At 35.6% G+C, this 24,879-nt stretch overlaps 2 protein-coding genes across 2 annotated transcripts in view; both read right to left on the bottom strand.

Annotated features, from left to right (window-relative positions):
• LOC134744187 (uncharacterized) overlaps positions 1-20,493 on the bottom strand; it is a 35,965-nt gene extending 15,472 nt beyond the window's left edge. The window contains exons 1-2 of the mRNA XM_063677907.1: positions 20,307-20,493; positions 2,716-2,824 (exon numbers count right to left, since the gene is read on the bottom strand). Of these exons, the coding sequence (XP_063533977.1) occupies positions 2,716-2,824; positions 20,307-20,321 (124 nt within the window). The 5' untranslated portion in view covers positions 20,322-20,493. The remainder of the gene's footprint in view (positions 1-2,715; positions 2,825-20,306) is intronic.
• LOC134744174 (dynein intermediate chain 3, ciliary-like) lies at positions 16,118-17,994 on the bottom strand. Its single transcript, XM_063677888.1, has one exon. The coding sequence runs from the start codon at positions 17,874-17,876 to the stop codon at positions 16,137-16,139; it is 1,740 nt and encodes a 579-aa protein (XP_063533958.1). The 5' UTR covers positions 17,877-17,994; the 3' UTR covers positions 16,118-16,136.
• Positions 20,494-24,879: the final 4,386 nt, after the last annotated feature.

Raw genomic sequence — 24,879 nt, 5'->3', positions numbered from 1 at the left:
AAGCACATAAACGAAATAAATAGCAAATATTTATCAAATGTTTAATACCCATTTTACTCAAATTAATAAAATTATACTTTATACATACTTATTAAGGGTGAAAACGAATATTTTTGTTAATATTATTATATTAAATTGATGTGTAGGGAGTAGATAGATAGATTCATTTGTTTCAAGAAATGCTGCAAAACATAATGCTTTCATTAAAAGATCGTGAACTTAAAATTAAAACAGTAAAAACAATAATTTACGAAGTACATTCAAAGAAAAATATTAATAAATAAATAAACAATTCCACACTAAACTCCAAAAAAATTTTTATGTACTCTACATAGCTCGGGCAAACCTAGGTATTGTCGAAATATCTAAAAAGCATGTATGTCGTCGCAGTCCGTACTATATTATGTAGTTGGTTACAATTGCAAACGTTTTATTACAGTATCGTGTTTTTTTTTTCAATTATTTTAGGCATCTGTAATTATAAGTTACTAGAACCTACTAAGATGATCAACCTCATCAAACGCGGGTCACTTAAGGAAAGTATATTTTGCTCTAAAATGCTCAAAAGGCAATTGGCTTCATGCATGAAGTCTGCATTTGAACGAAATATTTTTTTATTTGGCTATTTGTTGCCGTAGTATCATGTTACATATATTATGCATTTCCTTAATTAAATAAAGTGTACAAAAATTGCGCGCGAAAAGCTAAAGCGACGCAAGGAGTAAAACGAATCTTTTTCAAAGCATCCGAACTTAGACAAAGCTGCTGTAGTGACCATCCGAATGCAAACTTTGAAGAGAAATAATGATTTATGGATTTGGCCGACTAGCCGACTAGTCAATCGGCCATCCGAGCGCCGATTAGTCGGCTAGTCGGCCAAATCAATAGTCGGTACATCACTACTATTAACTTCATGCGTCCCTCGGCACCAATAATGATTGACAGCGATGCACTGTTATAATTACTATAAATATGTATATGTTTTGTTTTGTAACATATTTTTGTAAAATGTTAAATAATAAGGGAAAGCATAATTGGAAATCTACCCAATGACTCGTCAGTTTGCATGAAATGAATTAGTGTTAAAATCGCAGAACAGTGCGTCGTTCAATCACTTTCCAAAGGGAAAGCGCATGCATTTGTGTGTAGTGCATAAACAGTGTGGTCAATTAGATTGCAAATGTTTTAAATACTTAAACTTAAGGTGCATTCCACGAGAATGTCCCTTACGCAACGCCGGTCTTTTAATAGTTCTGTTCTGAAAAGGCTGAGAAAATGATATTGGGTCTGGTAATATTTCATGACTTTGCTAACAAATTGGCAGTATATTCTCGAGCTTTGCGGATTTGATTGAATTAGCTGTAATACAAGGCAAAAGCATTTCGTAATCACCTTTAAAGAACCATTAAACATCTACTATATGACAAAAAAAAGTAACCCTTAAGGCCACTTGCACCATTCACTAATCCGGGGTTAACCGGTTAAACCGGTATACTTTCCCTTCCAAACCCTTCTCCAGAATATAACAAACACTTTTCTGAAAACCGCATCAAAATCGGTTCAGCCAAACGCGAGATAATCGCGAACAAACATGCATACATACAAACATACGGGTCAAACTGAGATCCTCCTTTTTTTTTGAAGGCGGTTAAAAAATATTTTAAACGAAATAAATGTGACATACAAAGAATTTTTTTTTTTCAAAAAACTACTAATCTCAAGTGCTCAGTTTTAGTTACTTTCCAAAAGGAAAGCGCTCACGCATTGGTGCCGCCGGGGTAATTAGCTGGTTCGATCGGATCAGATTGTAATTCTATTGTTCATTGTAAGCGCATTATGCCGGCCCACGAAACTCCCAAATTTGAATTACATTTCGATGGATTGCATTAATTAATGTTAATTAAACCAGTATTAATAATTTGAGTAAATAAAGCTTTATATTTTTGTCGTGGAACTCGTGGAAGAGCTGGATGAATATTTTATATTATTGTAAAATGTCACTGTTTATTGACTGGATTCGTGGGTTTAAGCGGGAAACATACGATTAAAACATGTCGACAGCTGACAATGCCATTCATATGACAAAAACGCAATGCCACAAGCCCACGATAGCATTTTTGGATACAACATTGATTTGACGTCCACAAGAGAAAATTATGAAATAGAAAATACTTTTGTTATATTTGTTTAATTAATTATGGCACGCAGAACGCATAAAACCAAAGCGCGACTGAGCGGTGTTTACATGTGCAATACACACGTAAAAAAACAAGCATAAAAGCCCTCATAACATAACGCAATAATGGGTCAGACTCTGGACTGGAAACAATAAACCATGTGTTGCGTTGGGTGGCACCCCCAATGACTCTGGTCATATGCGTAGAAAACATGTACTCATCATAAGCCCGTTCCAGACTACGCGGCGCGAAGCTGCGAACGCGAGTGTGGAGTCGATTTCGCTGATTAGCGAACTAGACTCCACACTCGCGTTCGCGGCTTCGCTCCGCGATTTGCGCACGAGTGTGGAGGGCCCTATACATATGTGGATTTGGTGACTTGACTAATCGCGTCACAGACGTGACCCACGTGGCGTTGCAATAGTAAACTGTGTAACGCCACTGTTCTGTTCATGCGTCTATGTAGAGCTTTCTGTGTGTGAGGGCTACAACTCCCAATTTATGAACGTTATTCTCTGTATGTATATGACTCACGCACGTGTGTCGTTGAGGGGCGCGTCGGCAGGAGGCAGTTGCGCAGCGGCCGCCGTCACCATCACCAGCAGCGCCAGCGCCGATCTCATCGCACCGACCTGTCCATTGTGACACTAGAACAATAACGATAAAATTAGCAAACGTTTGAAACTTAAATCAATTGCAGGGACGCGCACAATGTCAGGATGACCGTGTCAGAAAATATTGAACGTGTTCAACACTATTTATATTGAATTACTTGTAATCAGTAATGAATTAAAAATCTGCATATTATTTAATGCTGTTTATTTAAAAATTCTATTAGCATTATAGTGGTCAATGCAATTATAAAGGGCCCTCCACACTCGTGCGCGAATTGCGGCGCGAAGCCGCAAATGTAAGTGTGGAGTCTAGTTCGCTAATCAGCGAAATCGACTCCACACTCGCGTTCGCGGCTTCGCGCCGCGTAGTCTGGAGCGGGCTTATCAACTAAACAAATCTGATAGGTACTTGGGAATCAAAATACCACGTCGTTATTATCGCAAATGGTACGAAATCATGGATACCTTTATGGTATCCAAAATTTAATTATTAAATTCAAATAACAATTTCTAATAAATGTCTACATTTTCGTAGACATTTATTAGAAAGCCTACAATAGTAGGATTGTAATTTAAATAAAATAAAATTTACACAACCCACTACTTAAACTCAATTTCCAAAAAAATAGCCAGAATAGAAAAGACGAAAATCGTCCGATCGTGCGAAGTGGAGAGAAAAGACAAGGAAAGCAGACCCCACAATCAGATGAGAATAATAATGCTAAGGAGAGAGAGAGAGAGAGAGAGAGAGCCAAAATAGAAAAAAACCTTTCTCCAATTTATGCACTGTCAAATAGGTACACCAAGACAACCTTGTACCCTGGCTGCATGATCTATGCAATGTATTATAACTTAAGTAAATATTTTTGAAATTATGTCGGTGAGCATTTAAATTAAATTCATGCTACCTAATATATAGTACTTATTAAAATTGGTCTAGATACTCTAGAATACTCTATATGCAAAGTACCCTAAAAAATGACGTCTGATTAAGAAAGTATTTATATAACTTTGAAGAGCAATTAAACATGCATAGGTACCCACGTGATAATGTTATTAAGTTATTACACGCTACACGTCACACAATAATATGCCAATGATCTTGGATAGGAGATATATTCACACTGCGTGTTTACGACGAGGTCGGTCGTAAAAGTAGCACATGCATAGCAAATGAATTTCGCATTTTGACACATGTGGGAATTCGCAAGATATAAGAGTGCTTTACACTCTGTACAGCCGGCCTAGCCAAGGTGACAATCGCTATCGCTACGACAACGAAACGCTTTGTGTCTCTATAACTCTTCTATATTAGTGCGACAGTACGTAGCGTAAGCGATTTGCATCTTGGCTACGCGGCCAGGTATTCTATTGTTTTAAAAGGTGCGTTGTGCTTTTGTTTCAATTGTTTGAAGGCCAGTAATTTTACGTAGGTACCGATTAGTTAGTTTATGACAATGAGTAATTAATTTCTCGTTAAAAGCGGAAGCCTAATGTCATTTTCAAATAGGTGTCTAATATGTAAAATGTTACTACCTACCAGGGATGTTGCGGATGCCGATTTTTTTGACATCCGCGGATGCGGATGCGGATCTTTAAAGGCTCACATCCGCGGAAGCGGATGTCGAGATTAGGCACATAAAAACGTCAAATATTACACTTTCGTAATTTTTATTTAAACAAAAACCGAAACTTTTAGTATTTGAACAAGAATATAGGTGCCCCACAATCGCATTACTATACTAAAGCCCAAATAAAACAAATTATTCACTTCTTGTCGCTCTCCGTCATAGGCTAAAGTGCTCGATCGACGAATTACAAATACGAAACGAGATTCCTATTGGCTAATGACGAAATTACCTAGCACTTACGCCGCCGCTAAGACGTTCCTGTACCTACCTGTTCCACATCCGCATCTGCATTAAGCTCCGCATCGATTTTATGCGGATGCGGATGCGGATGTTGAAAATAATGCGGAAGTTCCGCGGTTGCGGATGCGAATATTCGCAACATCCCTGCTACCTACTTAACCTTTGTGTTCAAAATCCGAATATTTACTACTAGATAATGTTACTACCTACTTTACTTTTGTGTTCTACATCCGAATATTTAAATTACTATTAGATACTAGGTATAGGTAATTGAATGTCTAAATGTTTGTAAAAGCAGCTACAATTTATTTACGACAATTTTTGTAGAACAGATTTACACTCGTAAATCTGTGATTTTTAACTTTAGATAATCATATTGATACACATGGTTCGATAAGGGAAGGCAAAATGCTAAAGTTTCCCGGTTCAAACTTTGTGGTTTTGGTAGAAGAAATCTCTGCTTAGTACAAAGTCTACCCAATGTATCATCATCATTATAAATTAATCCACGCCTTCTACTCAACAACGACTACAACTTTTATAGACTTCGTAAACAATTAAGGTTTGGCGACAATTATATTGGAATTTATGATAAAGGCATCCAGTTTAGTGAGATTTTATCCAATTATTGTACATATACCATGCCTATACCTATTGATGTGGGTCAGACGGTCTGTCTACGAGTATAACAGTACGAACGGGTTTGCAAATTAGTGACATTGGCATTCGATAAACGTCTCATGTGACCGCTATCGAGTGCGTATCGCTCGTGTGTCTTGATATACAAGGTAATGTGACATTATCAGACAAAAATTACCACTCACTAGGCTATCAATAAGGACGATCTTTAATTGAATCGTATTACCGTATTGACATCACATAAAGTGGTACATTTACCGGAGGTCGACATAAATGTGTGCTTTGTATTTTTATCGAGGCGACTACTTGCGTTCGTCCTAATACATTTGGTGCGTTCAGTCATCCTAATCTAAAAAACCCGGCCAAGTGAGAGTCGGACTCGCCCACCAAGGGTTCCGTACATTTTAGTATTTGTTGTTATATAGACCTGTACCAATAACTTCTGAGGTTATAAGAATATTAATGTTGCTTATTTTTTATATATAGTTTCCAGACCATATACTAAACCTAAAAATAATATTTTGTGTCATCCTAGGTATTTGCTTAGGTAGAAATTTAGGTATTTCTTTTTTCAATCAGCATTCTGTAAAAAAATATTAGAGACGAAATTCTTTGTTTCCCTGTAAAGGCAAAGTGGCTTCCGACGTACACACGCATTTTGTGTCATTTTCATCCACGGCTATAATGGCATTTAATAAATACCTAATATTGATCCTAAAACGCCTAAAAAAATATTAGAGTCGGTAAGTGAAGTGTTGTACTTTACAGAACATTGTTATATGTTATTCAAACAAATCTGTGTCAAATTCATCCACCGCTTTTATTTAAAAAAAATTTTTTTCTAATTAACACCCTGTATCTGCCACAAAAAAAAAATCATATTATTAAGTTTACGTCTACAATATTATAATACCACATTGAGACATCATTCATAATTTGGGTCATTTTGATCCACGGTTTTTTTACTATCTGGCAAAATAAAACTCAATTGAGCAAGAAGGGCGTGCGCGGGGAAGGGTACCTACGCGGGTGGGGTGCTTATTATACTTGCCGCAATATCAGCTGGCGACTGAGATCTTAATACTATCTATCTCCTTTACCCTTGTTAAGACCAACCAAGAGATGGCATTATGAGCTGTCTCGCCACTTAGTTTTGCGATACAGTGTATTTATTTCATTCGGAGGCATAATTACATTGTCTTATCAATCTTACCGTAGTAGGTATATAAATATAATTAAAAATAAACTGTAGGCTGCACTCCTCATACTGACCAACATTTGTGACGTTCCTAATCAAAAGGTACCACTTTCTCTGACAGATTATTTGTATAAAGATATAATCAAATTTCGTCTTTATGGTAAACGACAGTGGTACCTTTTGATTGAGAATGTCACATCAGCGACTTAAAAATTACTTTTGTTTCAATTTTTAGTAGACTTTTTAAGTTTATTTTAAGACGCAATTTATTGTGGTTTTTGTTATGTTTAAGCGTGGCAAGCAACATTAATTACATTGATGATGATGTTCATTAAATACAATATTTTTTCATACTATACTGAACTGTCACCCTATACATGAGAATGAACAGCGCCCTCTTGACAATGATCATATATTACTGGTCAGGCTTTAATATGTGTCATAATTTAGTAAAGTCCCCTTTGTGGATTCTAAGTTTCCGAGTTACAGCAGTTTAGTGAAAGCGTTTTTTTTTTAAATATAAATTAAGGGTTGAATAAAGAGGAAAGAAAATTTGATTATTTTTGCGCTAAGACGCACGGTTTAGGAGATACAGCCCTATAAAGTTTTTTTTATTTTTTTCCTTTTTCCTTTTTTACATTGTGTTTTTTGTATATTACTTTGGGGTTTCATAAAGGGGAACGAAAATTTAATTATTTTTGCGCTACGACGCACGGTTTAGGAGATACAGCCCTATATAGATTTTTTTCTTTTTCTTTTTTACGTTTTTAAATCTTAATTAAGGGCTTCTTAAGGGGAACGAAAATTTGATTATTTTTCGCTACCATGCACGGTTTAGGAGATACATCCCTAAAGTTTTTTTTGTTGTTTTTTTTTCTTTTTTTTGTCATTGCGTTTTTTGTTATTACTTTGGGGTTTCATAAAAGGGAACGAAAATTTTATTATTTTTGCGCTACGACGCACGGTTTAGGAGATACAGCCCTAAAATGATTTTTTTCTCTTTTTCTTTTTTGCGTTTTTAAATCTTAATTAGGGGCTTCTTAAAGGGGAACGGATATTGATTATTTTTGCGCTACGATGCACGGTTTAGGAGATACAGCCCTATAAAGTTTTTTTGTTATTATTTTTTTCTTTCTTTTTCTTGTGTTTTTGTATATTATTTTGGGGCTTCATAAAGGGGAACGAAAATTTTATTATTTTTGCGCTACGACGCATGGTTTAGTTAGGAGATACAGCCCTATAAAGTTTTTTTTTTCAATTTTGCGTTCTCCTAAACCGTGCGTGGTACCGCACGGTTTAGGAGATACAGCTCTATAAAGTTTTTTTCCTGTTTTTTTTTTGTTTTTTTTTTTTAAGTATTAATTACGGGTTTCTTAAAGGGGTTTTTTAAATTATTTTTGCGCTACGACGCATGGTTTAAGAGATACAGCCCTATAATTATTATTTTTTTAATTTTTGCGTTTTTTTTTAAATATAAATTATGGGTTGCATAAAGGGGAACGAAAATTTTATTATTTTTGCGCTACGACGCATGGTTTAGGAGATACAGCCCTATAAAGATTTTTTTATTGTTTTTTTTCTTTTTTTCTTTTTTACATTGTGTTTTTTGTATATTACTTTGGGGTTTCATAAAGGGAACGAAAATTTTATTATTTTTGCGCTACGACGCACGGTTTAGGAGATACAGCCCTAAAATGATTTTTTTCTCTTTTTCTTTTTTGCGTTTTTAAATCTTAATTAGGGGCTTCTTAAAGGGGAACGGATATTGATTATTTTTGCGCTACGATGCACGGTTTAGGAGATACAGCCCTATAAAGTTTTTTTGTTATTATTTTTCTCTTTCTTTTTCTTGTGTTTTTGTATATTATTTTGGGGCTTCATAAAGGGGAACGAAAATTTTATTATTTTTGCGCTACGACGCATGGTTTAGTTAGGAGATACAGCCCTATAGTTTTTTTTTTAATTTTGCGTTTTTTTAAATATAAATTATGTGTTGCATAAAGGGGAACGAAAATTTTATTGTTTTTGCGGTACCACGCACGGTTTAGGAGATACAGCTCTATAAAGTTTTTTTTTCCTGGTTTTTTTTTGTTTTTTTTTAAGTATTAATTACGGGTTTCTTAAAGGGGTTTTTTAAATTATTTTTGCGCTACGACGCATGGTTTAAGAGATACAGCCCTATAATTATTATTTTTTTAAATTTTGCGTTTTTTTTTTAAATATAAATTATGGGTTGCATAAAGGGGAACGAAAATTTTATTATTTTTGCGCTACGACGCATGGTTTAGGAGATACAGCCCTATAAAGATTTTTTTATTGTTTTTTCTTTTTTTCTTTTTTACATTGTGTTTTTTGTATATTACTTTGGGGTTTCATAAAGGGGAACGAAAATTTTATTATTTTTGCGCTACGACGCATGGTTTAGGAGATACAGCCCTATAAAGATTTTTTTTTTTAAATTTTGCGTTTTTTTAAATATAAATTATGGGTTGCATAAAGGGGAACGTAAATTTTATTGTTTTTGCGGTACCACGCACGGTTTAGGAGATACAGCTCTATAAAGTTTTTTTTCCTGTTTTTTTTTTTTAAGTATTAATTACGGGTTTCTTAAAGGGGTTTTTAAATTATTTTAGCGCTACGACGCAAGGTTTAAGAGATACAGCCCTATAATGTTTTTTTTTTTAAATTTTGCGTTTTTTTTAATATAAATTATGGGTTGCATAAAGGGGAACGAAAATTTTATTGTTTTTGCGCCACCACGCACGGTTTAGGAGATATTATATCTATATACCTATATATAGCTATAATAGCTCTATAAAGTTTTTTTTCCTGGTTTTTTTTTTAAGTTTTAATTAAGGGTTTCTTAAAGGGGAACGAAAATTTGATTATTTTTGTGCTACGATGCACGGTTTAGGAGATGCAGCCCTATAAAGATTTTTTTTGTTGTTTTTTTTTTTCATTGTGTTTTTTGTATATTAGTTTGGGGTTCCACAAAGGGGAACGAAAATTTGATTATTTTTGCGCTACGACGGTTTAGGAGATACAGCCCTATAAAGTTTTTTTTGTTTTTTTTTTCATTGTGTTTTTAGTATATTACTTTGGGGCTTCATAAAGGGGAACGAATTTTTTATTATTTTTGCGCTACGACGCATGGTTTAAGAGATACAGCCCTATAATGATTTTTTTTTTAAATTGCGTTTTTTTTTAATATAAATTATGGGTTGCATAAAGGGGAACGAAACTTTTATTATTTTTGCGCCACCACGCACGGTTTAGGAGATATTATATCTATATATATAGCTATAATAGCTCTATAAAGTTTTTTTCCTGGTTTTTTTTAAAGTTTTAATTAAGGGTTTCTTAAGGAGAACGAAAATTTGATTATTTTTGTGCTACGATGCACGGTTTAGGAGATGCAGCCCTATAAATATTTTTTTGTCTTTTTTTTTCATTGTGTTTTTTGTATATTAGTTTGGGGTTCCATAAAGGGGAACGAAAATTTGATTATTTTTGCGCTACGACGGTTTAGGAGATACAGCCCTATAAAGGTTTTTTTTTGTTTTTTTTTTTATTGCGTTTTTTTTTAAATATAAATTAATGGTTACATAAGCAGGACCGAAACGTTTATTTTTGCGCTACGACGCACGGTTTAGGAGATACAGCCCTATAAAGATTTTTTCCTCTTTTTTTCTTTTTTGCGTTTTTAAATCTTAATTAGGGGCTTCTTAAAGGGAAGCGAAAATTTGATTATTTTTGCGCTACGATACACGATATAGGAGATACAGCTAATACAGCCCTATAAAGATTTTGTTTCTTTTTTTTTCATTGTATTTTTCATGTATTACTTTTGGGTTAAATAAAGGGGAACGAAAATTTTATTATTTTTGCGCTACGACGCATGGTTTAGGAGATACAGTCCTATATATTTTTTTACAATGCATGTGCTCGAAAAGTGCGTTTCCTACGGAGCCATATCGTGCGGAAAGTACTGCTTTTCCGTACTAGTGCTTTTTGTTTTCAATTTTTTTTTTACAGAACATATGGTGCTACTTTCTCGCACTAGTGCGGAAAAGAGCACTTACCGTGCATATGTCGAAAGTTTAAAGGGCCATATGTACTGTAAAACGTACGATACACGTGCGAATAGGTAATTCGCAACTCGTGTCGATTTAAAACACTCCTTTTAATAATTAAACTTATTTGCCATGATATGTTTTTTTATTTACTCGCACAATGCATAGTAAAACATTGTATGATACACGTGCGTAAAGATGATTTCCGCACTTGTTGCATAAATAGCAATTTTTTTAATCAAAGAATGAAAGAAAGTCACGGTATTAATAACCAAATTTTACTTTAGTGGTACCTTTTCCCTATCACTGTCACAAATGTATGTGGCGTTCACGTAAACGCGATATTTTTAAGATTTCCCTGCGCAATGTTGCCAGCTCGCTCGCAAATCAAACATGTACTTACAGTTCTTTTGCATAATGGTGACATTGTACAATATCTATGAGTTTTAAATAGGTAAAAGATAATTCGACGCATTCTTTGCTTGCTTGTTGCTTGTTGTTGTGTTGTTTGCGTAACTTCTTTGAATAAGTTGCGTTAATTTGGCGCACAGGCGAAGTAAACATGCGTTGCGTACGGCAAGGTCACGCCGCGGCCCCACCCTGCACGGCCTCCGTTGCCCATTCAGACCGCCCGCTAGCTTCGTTTGAACGCAAATAATATTTTTGTAATATTTGTTTATGCAGTGGATGCAAGTGACACAAATTTATACATCTTATTTATCCCGCATTTCAAATTAATAAGATGTAAACTCTAATATCTTTAATATTCTTTTGTAACGGTGACAGCCTGTTACAACAAAATCATCAAATATCTCATGAAGCTATGCCTTAATAAGACACAAAATCATTTAATGGACCTATTTAAACGATTAAATTCGACCTAAGTAATTTTTTTTAACTCTAATTTTTTTTTTGTGTCATTTAGAATATTATGACATAGTATCAGATTGCAGTGGACGTAATTGACACAAACTATGTTTTCACACTAAAAACACTATCCTAAATGCAACACAGTTACATGTTTTCTCTCGAATATTTTTTTCTCCAAAATAATTCAAAATAAAAAATAATTACCACAAAATAACAAATTACTAGAAAAGCAAATTATATATATGACACAAAACAAAATGTAAGATTTACATCTTAACAAAGTATTCATAAGCGAAAACAGAATTGACTTTAATATTTTTATAACCTAGGGGTCAAAATATAGCCAGCGGTACAGGTCTATATAGCGGCAACAGAAATACATCATCTGTGAAAATTTCAACTGTCAAGCTATCACGGTTCGTGAGATACAGCCTGGTGACAGACAGACGGACAGCGGAGCCTTAGTAATAGGGTGCCGTTTTTACCCTTTCGGTACGGAACCCTAAATGGAATTCAAGACCAAAAAATCTACGACAGATACGTCACTGTCAAAAGTGTCAAAGTCACTTATGTCACTGTGAAGTACCTACACATTTCACGTTTCGTCAACCATTTTGCAAGGTATTGCTTGTCGACCGCTATCTTGGTGATATCGAGTCGTTATTAATTTTTTGTTTTTGCTCATTAACGTTGTTTAAAGTGTAATACTGATAGCCTATTATGCAGTAAAATAATGAGGAAGTAGCTCCACATGGCCCTTGTATAGTCCTGCCATCGCTTTACAAGAGCTCAAACTACCGAACAACGTTGCACTCTATGAGCTTTTGCATAAATCTTGTTGTCATTGTCATTGGCAAAATCCTTCCTCAACATACAGGAGGGGAAGGCCACATTTTATAAAAAAAAACCTTTTTGCAATATGCTTCTTTATATTGGCTTCATACTATTGAAAAATAAGGTTTTCCCCTCACTAGCTCTGGAAGCCGTTTTTTGTCCTATAAAACAAGTGGGTAAAAATGCATTTTATCCACTAGTGGGGAAAGTAATTTGACCTTGGAGCGTGTTTAAGTAGCTTTTGACAGATAACAAAACGTAAGACGCTCATAATAATGGTTCGTTCGATATTAATATCATTAAATAAATGGTTTGAGAATTTAATAAAAAATACCAAATTTAGCTTTGTTTAATTGTATGATTTTAAGTCATAAACCTTAAAATTCCATAAGAAACATTTGTTTTTATAATGATGTTAAGTATAATTCTGAACGCATAAGTTGAGTCGATGCAATTTCAAAACGCATCGTAATGTAAATTTAAACATAATGTTATACTATATTGATGATAATTATAATGTGTACAAATAAACTTATTTTTTATGAGCTGATTTGAAATGAGGTGAAAAGTTTTGTGTTACACACGGGTGCAAATGTATTTTACTTCTCGTGTGTAAACACTCGCGGGTAAAATACAACTTTACACCCCTGTATAACAAATAACTATTTTTTAGTCAAAAAAAAGATTACAAACTTATTTATTTTTGTTTTTGACAGACAACTAACATCGAGACATTTCTAACGAACTCAAGTTAACGATTTTACTTCGTGTTTTTATCATCAGATAAAAATTTAGATGGCAATACATCTAGGCATAAAAAGGAGAATTAAATAATAACTAAAATTTATAAATTACATCTATAGTTTGTCAAAGGACTGTCTCATTTCAAACATACAGAGAGAATCATACTATATATCTTTGTCTTACACTAGATAGATTGTTCTTTGTGATCCCAAAAGAAAAGGATGAGTATAGTTTTTTTTGTTGTTATTTACTGACAATTTGGTTTGACCAACTATAAGTTTGTTCTTAACTCCAGTTCGTAAATTATTGCACCAAATGTTATGAATACCCGAAGTGTTGCAAGTGCAATATGAGCTTTGTGACTAAAAATCACGGACGTTTATGTTTTTATTAGGACGGTTTGTATTTATGTATATAATAATAAATAAATACAATTACTTCTTTAAATCATAGGATTAAAAGTACCAATAAATAAATTATCTTAGCGTGTTTTTTTTGTAAAAAAGGAAAATACTATTGCAGTAACATATTATTGAGGTGGCAACCTTGTGGTAGATTTTTCGGTATTGAATTCCAGTTTCGGGTTATAATGACGAATTAGGTAATCTAATGCAGTTTGCACTACTTATGCAATATTCGTTACAAAATAGTCTTATGAATGACTTATGATGTGACTTGAAAGGCATAGGGAAGGTACCTACTACCTACTCAATGAAACCGTAATTTAAATAAAACTATATACTATATGTATAGTATAAACGATCACTAAAGTCACCAGCTGATGATGATGATGATGATTGATCAAAAACCTACCTATCCTATGTCCATCCCCGGCCCTAATCATCTAAATCGGTTCAGCGGCTTAAGCGTGACCAGGTAACAGACAGACAGACAGAGTTAATTTCGCATTTATAATATTAGTAGGAATACCGACTTAATAAAATCCTAGGCATGGAAACGTTCAGATTAATCTTCTGACATTTCAAGTATGTAATAACAATAGAATTTGCTCTTTAGTCGGGTGTCGACAAAGTCTTTAAATACAATAGGCACCGTCTTAGCCTTGTAACCAGATGATCTATAGGAGAGTAGTTACACTAAATCGACGGCTGTCTCAGGTTTTAAAACAGTTTTTTTCCATGTGTAATTTTACTAAATTAAATATGAAGCGAATCAAGTCTTATCGTATTTTCGGTTTTCCTATATATAAAGAATCCATTAAGTTCTTTCCGCTGTTTGTTTCGTTCAACGAAAAAATAATAATAACAACATTGATACGTTTATAATATAAAAAAAACTTCCATAATTATAATCTAGATAACATTAATCTTAGAGGACCATTCTTTTTACAGTAGTTAATTCAAAATATTATAGAAATGGTTTAGCATAAAAATGTTTGAGAATATATACAATCGTGATATAATGGAGCTTTTCAGTTGAGTACCGTGTTTAGCCTACGAAGCTTGCTGAGTGGCCTAGGTAAGGTACAAGATTGAAAAGCTTGCTTATATCACTATTGTACACAATACTTTTTCTGTGAGTCAACTAAAATATTACTTTTTCTACTATGCAACCTAAATACTAATCTCAGCGTAAGTACATATCTCAGCAGATTAAAGGACAGAACAAAGACATTTTAATGAAAAGGAAGCTTGTTGATGTCTTTTGATGGGTAGAACCCTTTGGTTTTGGCCTCTTGACCGCGGTTTTTAGGTATGTACCTATTTCTATAGGTAATCCTATAGTTACCTAGTTGAAGTACTTAAACATATAAGCTTTACCTTTGTTAACATTCATAAAGGCCTAGTATAAAGTGTCGCATGTCGAACCAGGAACAAGCGATATGGAAACGGGGCTACTGCAAACACGGTCGCTCGGGCAATGCAACAGAGTAGGTAAGGCTCGGTGAAAGTTGCCCACAACGCGTTTGTGACGTACTATTCACGCAACTAGTGGGCACGAGCAATTTACGCTACCATTCAATGCGGACCCCCCACGTCCCTCCGCGTCTTTTATATTCAGGTTATGAATGGTGCGTCACATGGGGTTTGACGGGTCAGGGGAGAGTGGTCGTTTTAAACATAAATCGGCGGTCAAGGGCCTCGGCTCACCGGATCTGCCGGGAAACATGCGGGCTTCTCGTCGCTCAAAACATCCGGGACCAGTAGTGTAAGTCCTTGATTCAGGGAAGCTATTTCACATATTTTTTAATCACAAGTCACATGATATCACGAAATTTGCATTTCCACTCCAACTCTCTGTGACTATGACTGATGCATTTTGAATTTTAAAACATTGTGACATCGCTACTTTACCATACTCATTTAGCCGATATGTCACGAACTAAATTAAATTCAGTCAAATGTTGCTTCTAGACTATGTGAAAGGGAGTCGATGACTGGTAACTTTATACTCTATACAAAGATTACAAACGTATCATAATTTAACTTGTTTACTCAACGCTTCAAGGCATTTATTTTAAGGCGATCGCTAACAGACCTGACCTGCCTCACCACTTATATTACAAATATAATGCCTTAATATTTGATCTTATTTCAAAAATATTCGATGTTAATACTTGAGTAATACTCTACTGTATCAACAAAAAAAATGTAAAGAATTTGACCAGCTTAAAAAAAACAGCAATAAAAGTACCATAAAACTATAGAGGTAAAACGCATACCTATAGAGGTATATAACTTTATCTTAGTGTCACACAATTGTAACTGCAGTCATAAGAATACATACCTACTCACAAAATTTTATTTTTAACCCATATGGGCTATTTATCTTTTTTTACCGCGTGGCCCATATGTATCATGGTATCTTCTGGCGAGTGTTAATTATTCCAGGAATAGAATATCCTTCTGCTAACTACACAAAAAATGCTCCCACAGTGTTCCTAATTTTTAAGTACCTACTTTTAAATCTACTGATGTGAAATTGTTAAACATACATACATATTAAATAAAATCAATTCCGGACCTCTTGTTTATTTTGATTTGTCTGAGTTGCTATAGTACTTAATAATTATTATATTAAGTTAAATGGGCTATTTTAATTGAAAGGCATGATATTAGGTACCTACGAGTACATACATTAGGTACATATATTTATTACAGTAAAGTGCCAGTAGCCGCGTCTTCCATCTTGCTTAACTCTTCATTAATAATTCTGAAGTATTCTTCTTCAGCAGCCGTCTCCGCCTCTTCATCCTCTTGATCTTCTGGCTTCGGTGACGCTGGCGCCTGTTCATGCTGCTCTTGCATTCTTATTTTCAAATTGATTTCCCTTTGACGAGCTTCTAAGTTATGTTCACGTCTAGTTTCTCTCTCATATAATAAACCCATAAGATGTTTGTCATCTTTACCCGGCACAACCATGTTTTCGGGGATTGTAGTTAAATAAGTAGAACCATCGGTGTCCCCAGCTGCTATGAGGTGGCCACCTTCATGTGGAGATACCTTTGTAAGTCCATATTTCGACAATTTCAATGAAGCTACGGGCTCTTTATATTTACGAAGAAAGTCCCAGTAATACATGTAACCTCCTTGGCAAACAGACATATAACTGGAATATCTAAAAGGAGCCCAAGCAACATCGGAAACCTGGTAGCGATAAGGTTTGGTTATTATTATGGGAGCTGATCGGACTTCCTCACTCCACACTTGGACAGAGTAGTCCCCGCATGTGACAAACATTCTCGCCGTGCAAGGACTTCGCTGGACGGTCCGAACTGCTCCTAGATGAGCTTTAAAAAGTGCTGCCATAACTTCTCCATGTGATCTACCCATGCGATTCACGGTTATGACAAGGCCGGAGTCGGTTCCACAGAGAAACTTCGTAGGGAACCCGGCGTTAAAATCTAAAGCACTGATGGCTTCAGCTGTGGTTGATTGGGGTTGCTCCCCCGGTGCCAAGTTAAGAGTCACAATCAGCTCGTCTACTGGTTTTGAAAGATCTCGCAAATCCCACCAATAGCAACAGCCATCTGGCGAACCAGTAAAGAATTCAGAGTTTGTTCTCGAAGTCGTGTAATGCATGGCTGAAACCGGAGCAATGTGAGAATTGAAAACGGAGCTGCTAGAAACAGATATTTTGCCGCTGCGAATATCAAAAACATTCACAGTTCCATTGTTTAGCCCCCCTACTAATACCTGCGGATCAACGGGTGAACACAGTAATTGACAACAGGGCACATCTGGTATTATTTCGTGCTCGGGAGTGCTTTGGTTTGTAATATTCCATATATAGCAAACAGTTTCAATATCTGGTTTTGTATCTGAGGCCCATTCTTTATAAGCGTAGGCGACAGCTAATTTTGGTTCTTGCTCGTGTGTCCAGCAGATGCAAGAGACTGGACGTTTCCAGGAGTCTCTGAAAACATTTTGCTCTCGTATATGATACGTCTCCACAGGTTTTTGAGCCAGCATATCGGAAAAATATGATTCGTATAAATTAACGGCGTTATTTTGGTTAATGCAGTGCACCATATGTTTAGACAGGGAGTCAACTGCATGGATATAGTTTTCCTCGTGTTTTACGTGACGGCAATGTCGTAATACTAGTTCCTCGTGATCTGGATGCACCTCACGCGGCCAGCCACCTTCCGTGTGATTCATGCCTTGATCGTTAAAAAGAACTTGCGGGGTGTTCGAATCATGCTGGGATTGAGACAGTGTCGCCTGAACGGATACATGGACGGGATTGCGAAGGCAGTATAACTTTTGCTGGACTTTGTCAGGGTTAATTGAGTCTAGTAAGTGTCCTGGAACTGACGTAAACAGTGGTTGCCGCCCAAAATCCTTCCTTTTCTTCGTATAATCATAACTTGATTTGAAGTAACGGAAAGGCATATTAAAATCCAACGCAGGCGTTTATTATTCAACTAAATCCTGAATATTTTAATTGTAATCACTTAATAGGATCTTATATAAGTCAAACCATTTGATTAATATAAAATCAGCATGGCCATGAAATAGTTTGCTTACGCTAAATGCAGTGACGTCACATCACGTCATAGTTGCCATATGTGTCCTCGGTTGACAATGATAATGGTGCCAAACGGCAATGACAATAACTTCAACAACAGGTTAAACTTTTTTTTTAAACAACGTAATTAGTGCGTGCACTTTTAAATACCTGTTCTCAAGCCAGTACTTGCCTAAACACATAGCAGGTTCTTAATTGCCTATGCGAAGGTGGCATGCTATGGTGGTGGTGGTGGGTGTACTGGTAGGTACTTACGTAATATTTTGAACTTAGTGCAATGACATAACGTTGGGGATATAACTAGCACTGGTATTTGTATTTACCAGTATTTACTGCGTATCTACAAAACAGCAAACTTAACAGGAGAAGCTGAAAACGTTGTAAAACTATATTATTTTGAAGGCTATTTTTTCCTTTTTTCACAGAAAGTATTAAATCATGTGTTCCGCGTGTAGATACGCAGTATTTACCAGTGCTAGTTACGCGGATTTGCACTATCCCCGGATCCCGATGATAAGATGATTATATTTTTATGCCATGTTTAATGAACGTGACTGTGCCTGGTTTTAAATAATTAAACAGGTATTGTACATCAAAAAATCTTATATCTCTTATGTTCCTTAGAATGAAGAAACCCACGGTTTGTCTACCTACCTACTAATTTTTTATACCAGACCATAATTAGTAACGTGTGTTTATAATTGATGCAGTATTGTACAACACCAAGAAACTTTGCAACAATAGTCCTTTATTATAGGTTACGTTCATAAGTTGGTATTATTATGTTGTTACGCACTGCATTTAATATGCATTCAGAACACAATTCAACACATACAGTAGAAGGCAAAAATATCTATCCAGACAAATGACAAATTGAGCAAAAATATGTGAACACGACTTTATTGTCTAAGGTTCTTTATTGTCTAAGCTCGTTCACTTACCTGTATTAACAATGGCATTCTGTTAAACAAAAGCCACTATTTCTTTTGTGTGAGCGCGTGGCCTTTGTGATTGGGCGCGTGGCCATTGTGTGTGAGCCTCAGGCACAAAGGCCAGCACGCGCTCACACAAAATAAATAATGGCTTTTGTTTAACAGAATGCCATTGTTAGTACGTAAGTGAACGAGCTCAGTAGAGATAGCGTTAACTTATACATGATACTCACTAATAAATAACCCCCGTTTGGCCTATTTTGACAGAATGGTAACTACGATACGAAACCCTAACACTGAGCATGGCCCGACATGCTCTTGGCCGATTTATTCTATTTAAATACGTACAACAGCTAGAAATTGAGCGCGCATAATTTCTAGAGATTAAGAATTCTATCCATAAAAGAACTTTAATCGACATGTTTGTGAGATTAAATTTAATTAGTTACTGACAGACCGACTCTGTTTAACTCAAATGGTTCTGGTAGAGAAAGCCTAAAAATGCTTTATTGGAATTATAATTAAGTAGTTCAATGAATTAATTTATCGATCAGGCAAATTAAATAAAATTTATTAGGTAGATAAAAATAAACCTTTATTAAGCACATTAATCTATCTAGATAAGATAAATAAAATTAATATGAAGTATTTTTATATATCAAAGAGTACTAGTCTCTGCCGGCGACTTCCTCTGCGTGGAAGTGAAATGATGATGATGATTGATACGACCGGTCTGGCCTAGTGGGTAGTGACCCTGCCTGTGAAGCCGATGGTCCTGGGTTCGAATCCCGGTAAGGGCATTTATTTGTGTGATGAGCACAGATATTTGCTCCTGAGTCATGGGTGTTTTCTATGTATTTAAGTATTTATATATTATATATATATCGTTGTCTGAGTGCCCATAACACAAGCCTCCTTGGGCTTACCGTGGGACTTCGTCAATCTGTGTAAGAATGTCCTATAATATTTATATTTATAAAAATAAATAAAAGCCTTGAAATTATCTTCAAATTTCATCTTAATCGGTTCATCGGTTTAAGCGTGAAGAGCTTACAGATAGACAGACAGAGTAACTTTAGCATTTATAATTTTATGTATCTAGTAGGAATTTTGATAAAGCCGTGGCCGAGTAAAAGTAGGTAGGTAGGTACCTAAATTTCTACCTTCCAATTAACTTGATAAGGTCTTTCCTAATTTGCGAATAATGAGTATTCAAACCGGTAAATTGTTATTTTAATGAAACCAAACACTTTCCTTATATAATGTGACAACAATTTCGTAACCTTACGAACAATGAAATACACAGAACTGCATATTGCACTATTGCAATGCCATCGAACCCATAAAATAGCGAAAACTTACTTTGTTCCTAACCATAAAAAGGTAAACAGTAGCAATTTGCGAATCCGCAATACAGGCTCACATGACACACTCATTACACGATTAGCAACATGTCACAAAAACTGTCATAATCATAAATAACACGGCACTATTGTTTTAAGTTTAGAAATCGGGAAAGTTGCGCGCGCGCGGCATGCTTCGCGCGCGACGGCGCAAGCGACTGGTTGGTGACTGGTGACTGGACTGTACGGCCCATGCGGTAGAAAGAGAAGTTAAGTACTTAATTCACAGTATGTCGTTTTGAACAAAAAGGGGCCTTAGACTGTTTGGCACTTGCGCTACGCAGCGTCGCATTTGTATTGGGGATTTGTTAACAATAGCGTAAACGCCATTCGTCCTAGATCCCTTTCAAAGAGCAAGTAGCTTACTGGGTTTAACTTGACCCCAAGACTAGTTAAGTATCGACTATTTACGGAGATCAAACATAAACTGGTTGACATGATTTTGGTTGTGAACAGCAAAGTATGTAGGTTGTAGGTAGCAGGTTGTCATAGTACCGCGAACTGTGGCTCTGACTCGTTAGGTTTGCGCGATACCATAAACATCAACAAATCGATAACTTGATTAACGTTTGAAAATTAGTCGAGGTAGGTACCCTGCTTAAACATCTGTAACAATTTTGAAAAATTATGTTTGTACATAAATAGGCATGCCGCTAATAAGTATATCATTATGTATTAAGGTTCGCGGGGTCTACAACTCATAGAGCCACTTAGTACCTAATAAAATAGTGGAGTAGAGTAGATACATTAATATAAATATTATCCACAAATAAATAAATAAAATGTATAAGAGTAGAAAAGCATAAGAGTAGAAAAGAAATATAGTAATGTTAAGTGTCTACTTACTTAAAAGTGTTACTTAATAACTTAAAAAAGGGGTGCTGACCTGCAGCGAGTGTGGCCGCACATTTGCTGCAAAGATTGGCTACGTTAGTCACCTGAGAGCACACCAGCGACACTCAGCGGTAGAAAGCCTTCGCTGTGGCCGAAAACGGCTGGGAGATGATGACATACATATATGTGTAATTGTGTACCTACTATGAATAAAATTTTAAAATAAGTGGGCACCTAACTTTTAAATCACAACAACTATAACAAGTATAAAAATGCATGTTACCCACTACCTAATGCCGTTTAGATTGTCGCGATAAACTCTCTCTTAAGTATTGTTACAAAATAGGTATCATTAGGCAAATGGATGTAACTACTTCATTTTCCTAATTTTTCTTTAATGGCGTCGCGCACGCACTACGGTCCAAGTTATGCATGCTATCATTGTCTATTTACTATTACAAATATCTCGCAATTCACGAAAGTTAGAATTTTTAACGAGATTGGACTTTAACGTCGTTAACGTAACAAATCTGAAACTACAGGCTGTTGTATTTTTTTGCCCAATAATTAATACTCGCTCCATACTTGATTTCTTTGAATTTACATTACGTTACGTACCTATTTACAATATTGAACAAGCAGGTATTTGATCGGATTTAATTTAAACTGTCGTTACCACCAAAATAACAATTAGGTATGTGAAAGAAGCAAGACAAGATACTAGCTGCGCCAATTATTTTTTTATATTTCATCTATAGGTAGTTTACTATTTATTTACTCTTCACTTTTACCCATGCCGTAATCGCAATAAAATAAATTACGATATGTATACATATACATTTTATTTAAAACTTACTATTTTTTTATCGAAATAGTGGGCAAGCTCCTCCTTCCTACATTAGAAATCTTCCATATTTAAAACTTCTGGCCAGCGGTTGTTGTTGAACGTTCAGGTTGTCCCGCAATGCGCCATCGGCTGATGCTCCACTTAATAATGCACCCACTTTGTAACTAGTTTAGTCCCTCTGCAAATAAAAAATATGTAGTTATTGATTAGGTAAGTATGTGTTTAACTTTTTATTCTAACCCTAACAGAGCAAAAAACCGGCCAAGTGCAAGTCGGACTCGCGCACGCACATTACGCAAAAAACGGCAAAAAATTACGTTTGTTGTATGGGAGCCCCACTTAAATATTTATTCTATTCTGTATTTAGTATTTCTTGTTATAGCGGCAACAGAAATACATTATCTGTGAAAATTTCAACTGTCTTGCTATCACGGTTTATGAGATACAGCCTGGTGACAGACGGACAGACAGACGACAGACAGCGGAGTCTTAGTAATAGGGTCCCGTTTTTACCCTTTGGGTACGGAACCCTAAAAACATGATCATATATATTCTGTACTAGCGACCCGCCCCGGCTTCGCACGGGTGCAACGCTGATGTATATACTATACATATAAACCTTCCTCTTGAATCACTTTATCTATAAATAAAAACCGCATCCAAATCCGTTGCGTAAGTTTTAAAGATCTAAGCATACATAGAGACAGACATCCATCCAGACAGCATCAGGAAGCGACTTTGTTTTATACTATGTAGTGAACATCTGTAAAACCAATGTTGTAAAAAAATACTAAGAATTGAAGTGTCATATCAAAAGGGCTAATTTTTTATGGTGTTCAATCGTTCATAGAGAAATAAGACCTTTTGAAAAGACTCTTCAACTATATGAACGTGACTTAACTGTCGGCGAAGGGTATTGTTTTTTATGGAGTTATACATTAATTTATTTGCGACTTCAATCCACCCTTTATAGCGGAATGAGAAACTAAGTTAGACACCTATAAAACCAAAACGGTGTCACCATTACCATTAAGTTAACATTTACTTTATTTTTACCACCATAACGAGTGAACAAATGTGACCGTATCATTAAAGCCGGTAAAACTACGCGTTTAAAGTGCAATTGTGAATGTTTTGCAGAAGGAAAAGCTTGCTTACTATGTGGCGCAGTAATAGAGACAGGAAAATAAATAAAATAATAAAGACTGGGCTCTTGATGTTGATGAATCAGGCGAATGTGTTGAAATACCCTGAAATGCATCATGACCTTACTTATTATTAGTTATTATATCTACCTTTTGTTGAACACATACTGCTGAGAGGGTCAAACAGAGAAAAGTATAATTATGTCTTTCGCTGTTTCTTTCGGCAGATAGATGACAAAAGGAAATTTTACACCGCCTTATTTTACAATGTTCGAAAACACGATGTTAAACATATTCTCGGAAAATAAAAGTAAGATTTCGAACTGATATTCCGTTGTACCATCTCGCTCCGCGATTGTTATGCCATATAGGGTCGGGTAGGTACTTGCGCTATGGAATGTCCAATTTAGCTAGATGAGCGTGACTGTACCTAACGTAAGGGTTCTTATGCGTGGTCATAAAGGTAATCCGCCCCAATTGTGACCATGAGTAGATCTCACTAAGCCGCGTGTTTATGCTGTGTAGGTATGTGATAAGGAACGCGCCTTTGCTTTTTGCGTCTATGAAATGGACATTCTTTATCATTACCTGTCTCTACTTATTATGTGGGGCAGTAGTAATGTCGCAGTCACGACGACGCGGAATCAGATGGGCTGTAATTCCCTTCGCGTAAAATGTATACCTACACCATACGACATTACTTTAGGTTAAAAATCACAAGTGATGCTACCGGGCTAATACTTTTACTTATGGGGTGCTTGGAACATTCGCGGATGGCGCATAACCGAGGGCCCAAAGCATCGTAAATTGAAATTTCGTCATCTGGCTTTCTATCGCTCTTGCATATTCGAATGATAGAGAGGCAAATGGACGAATGGACATAGTGGTTCACGGTTATATAAGGGCTAAGATAGGTACACTAAAATAACTAAGATCTCGTAATACGACAAAACTTTGCGTCATTGGAAACACTGTTATCCTGGTTTCAAAAAAACATACCTTAACTTTGCTAGCAATGGGAATGAAGTTCCTGGGCGACTTACTTCCATTCCACATAAACCGAGGCCGCAGGACGTGAGGCTAATTATTAAATACCTAGCTAATTTCACAGCATAATGCACTACGTTAAATGTATCTTTGAATCTGCTATTCTTATGAATGGAATGGAGCCGGTTGTAGGTAAGGTACTATATATCCCACGGGTTCATTGAGATACCTTTAATTTATTTATATTTTTTTACCTTTAATTATAGTGTACAGAGCGTCTTTCTAAATTTAAAATGTAATCTTAATTTAATATTGGTCTTATATTAGTCTCAATACTCTCAATGCAATATCAAACCATATTATATTTTCAAAGTTCGTATGTGGCATCTGATACATTTTCATCGCGGGCGTGAAAAAATAATGGTAATGGCACTGGATGTTAAGTATTATATTTAATAACCCGTGCTTGTAATACTTAAAGTAAAAGCCAAATAATTACATTTACTCTAGTAATACTAATTTCCATCAGTGATGTCACAGGTATTATAGCTGTACTGTTATTATCAATAAATAAATAATTAAAAATATTTATCTTTATCTAACCTTTTGTAGTCAATAACCCTTAATTTTCAAAGACCCTGCCGCTGCCGCTTGCGATACTGCATGCACCGCTATTCCGTCTACCTGAGACAAGTTCGATGACAACTTCTGTTGAAACA

This window comes from Cydia strobilella, chromosome 9 (genome assembly GCF_947568885.1).
Source record: "Cydia strobilella chromosome 9, ilCydStro3.1, whole genome shotgun sequence".
Lineage (NCBI taxonomy): Eukaryota > Metazoa > Arthropoda > Insecta > Lepidoptera > Tortricidae > Cydia > Cydia strobilella.
Note: the sequence above shows the minus strand (reverse complement) of the source record. Positions and strands in the feature narration are given on the sequence as shown.

Coding starts and splice junctions, on each gene's coding strand:
- LOC134744174 (XM_063677888.1), bottom strand. CDS start 17,876: ATGCCTTTCCGTTACTTCAAATCAAGTTATGATTATACGAAGAAAAGG.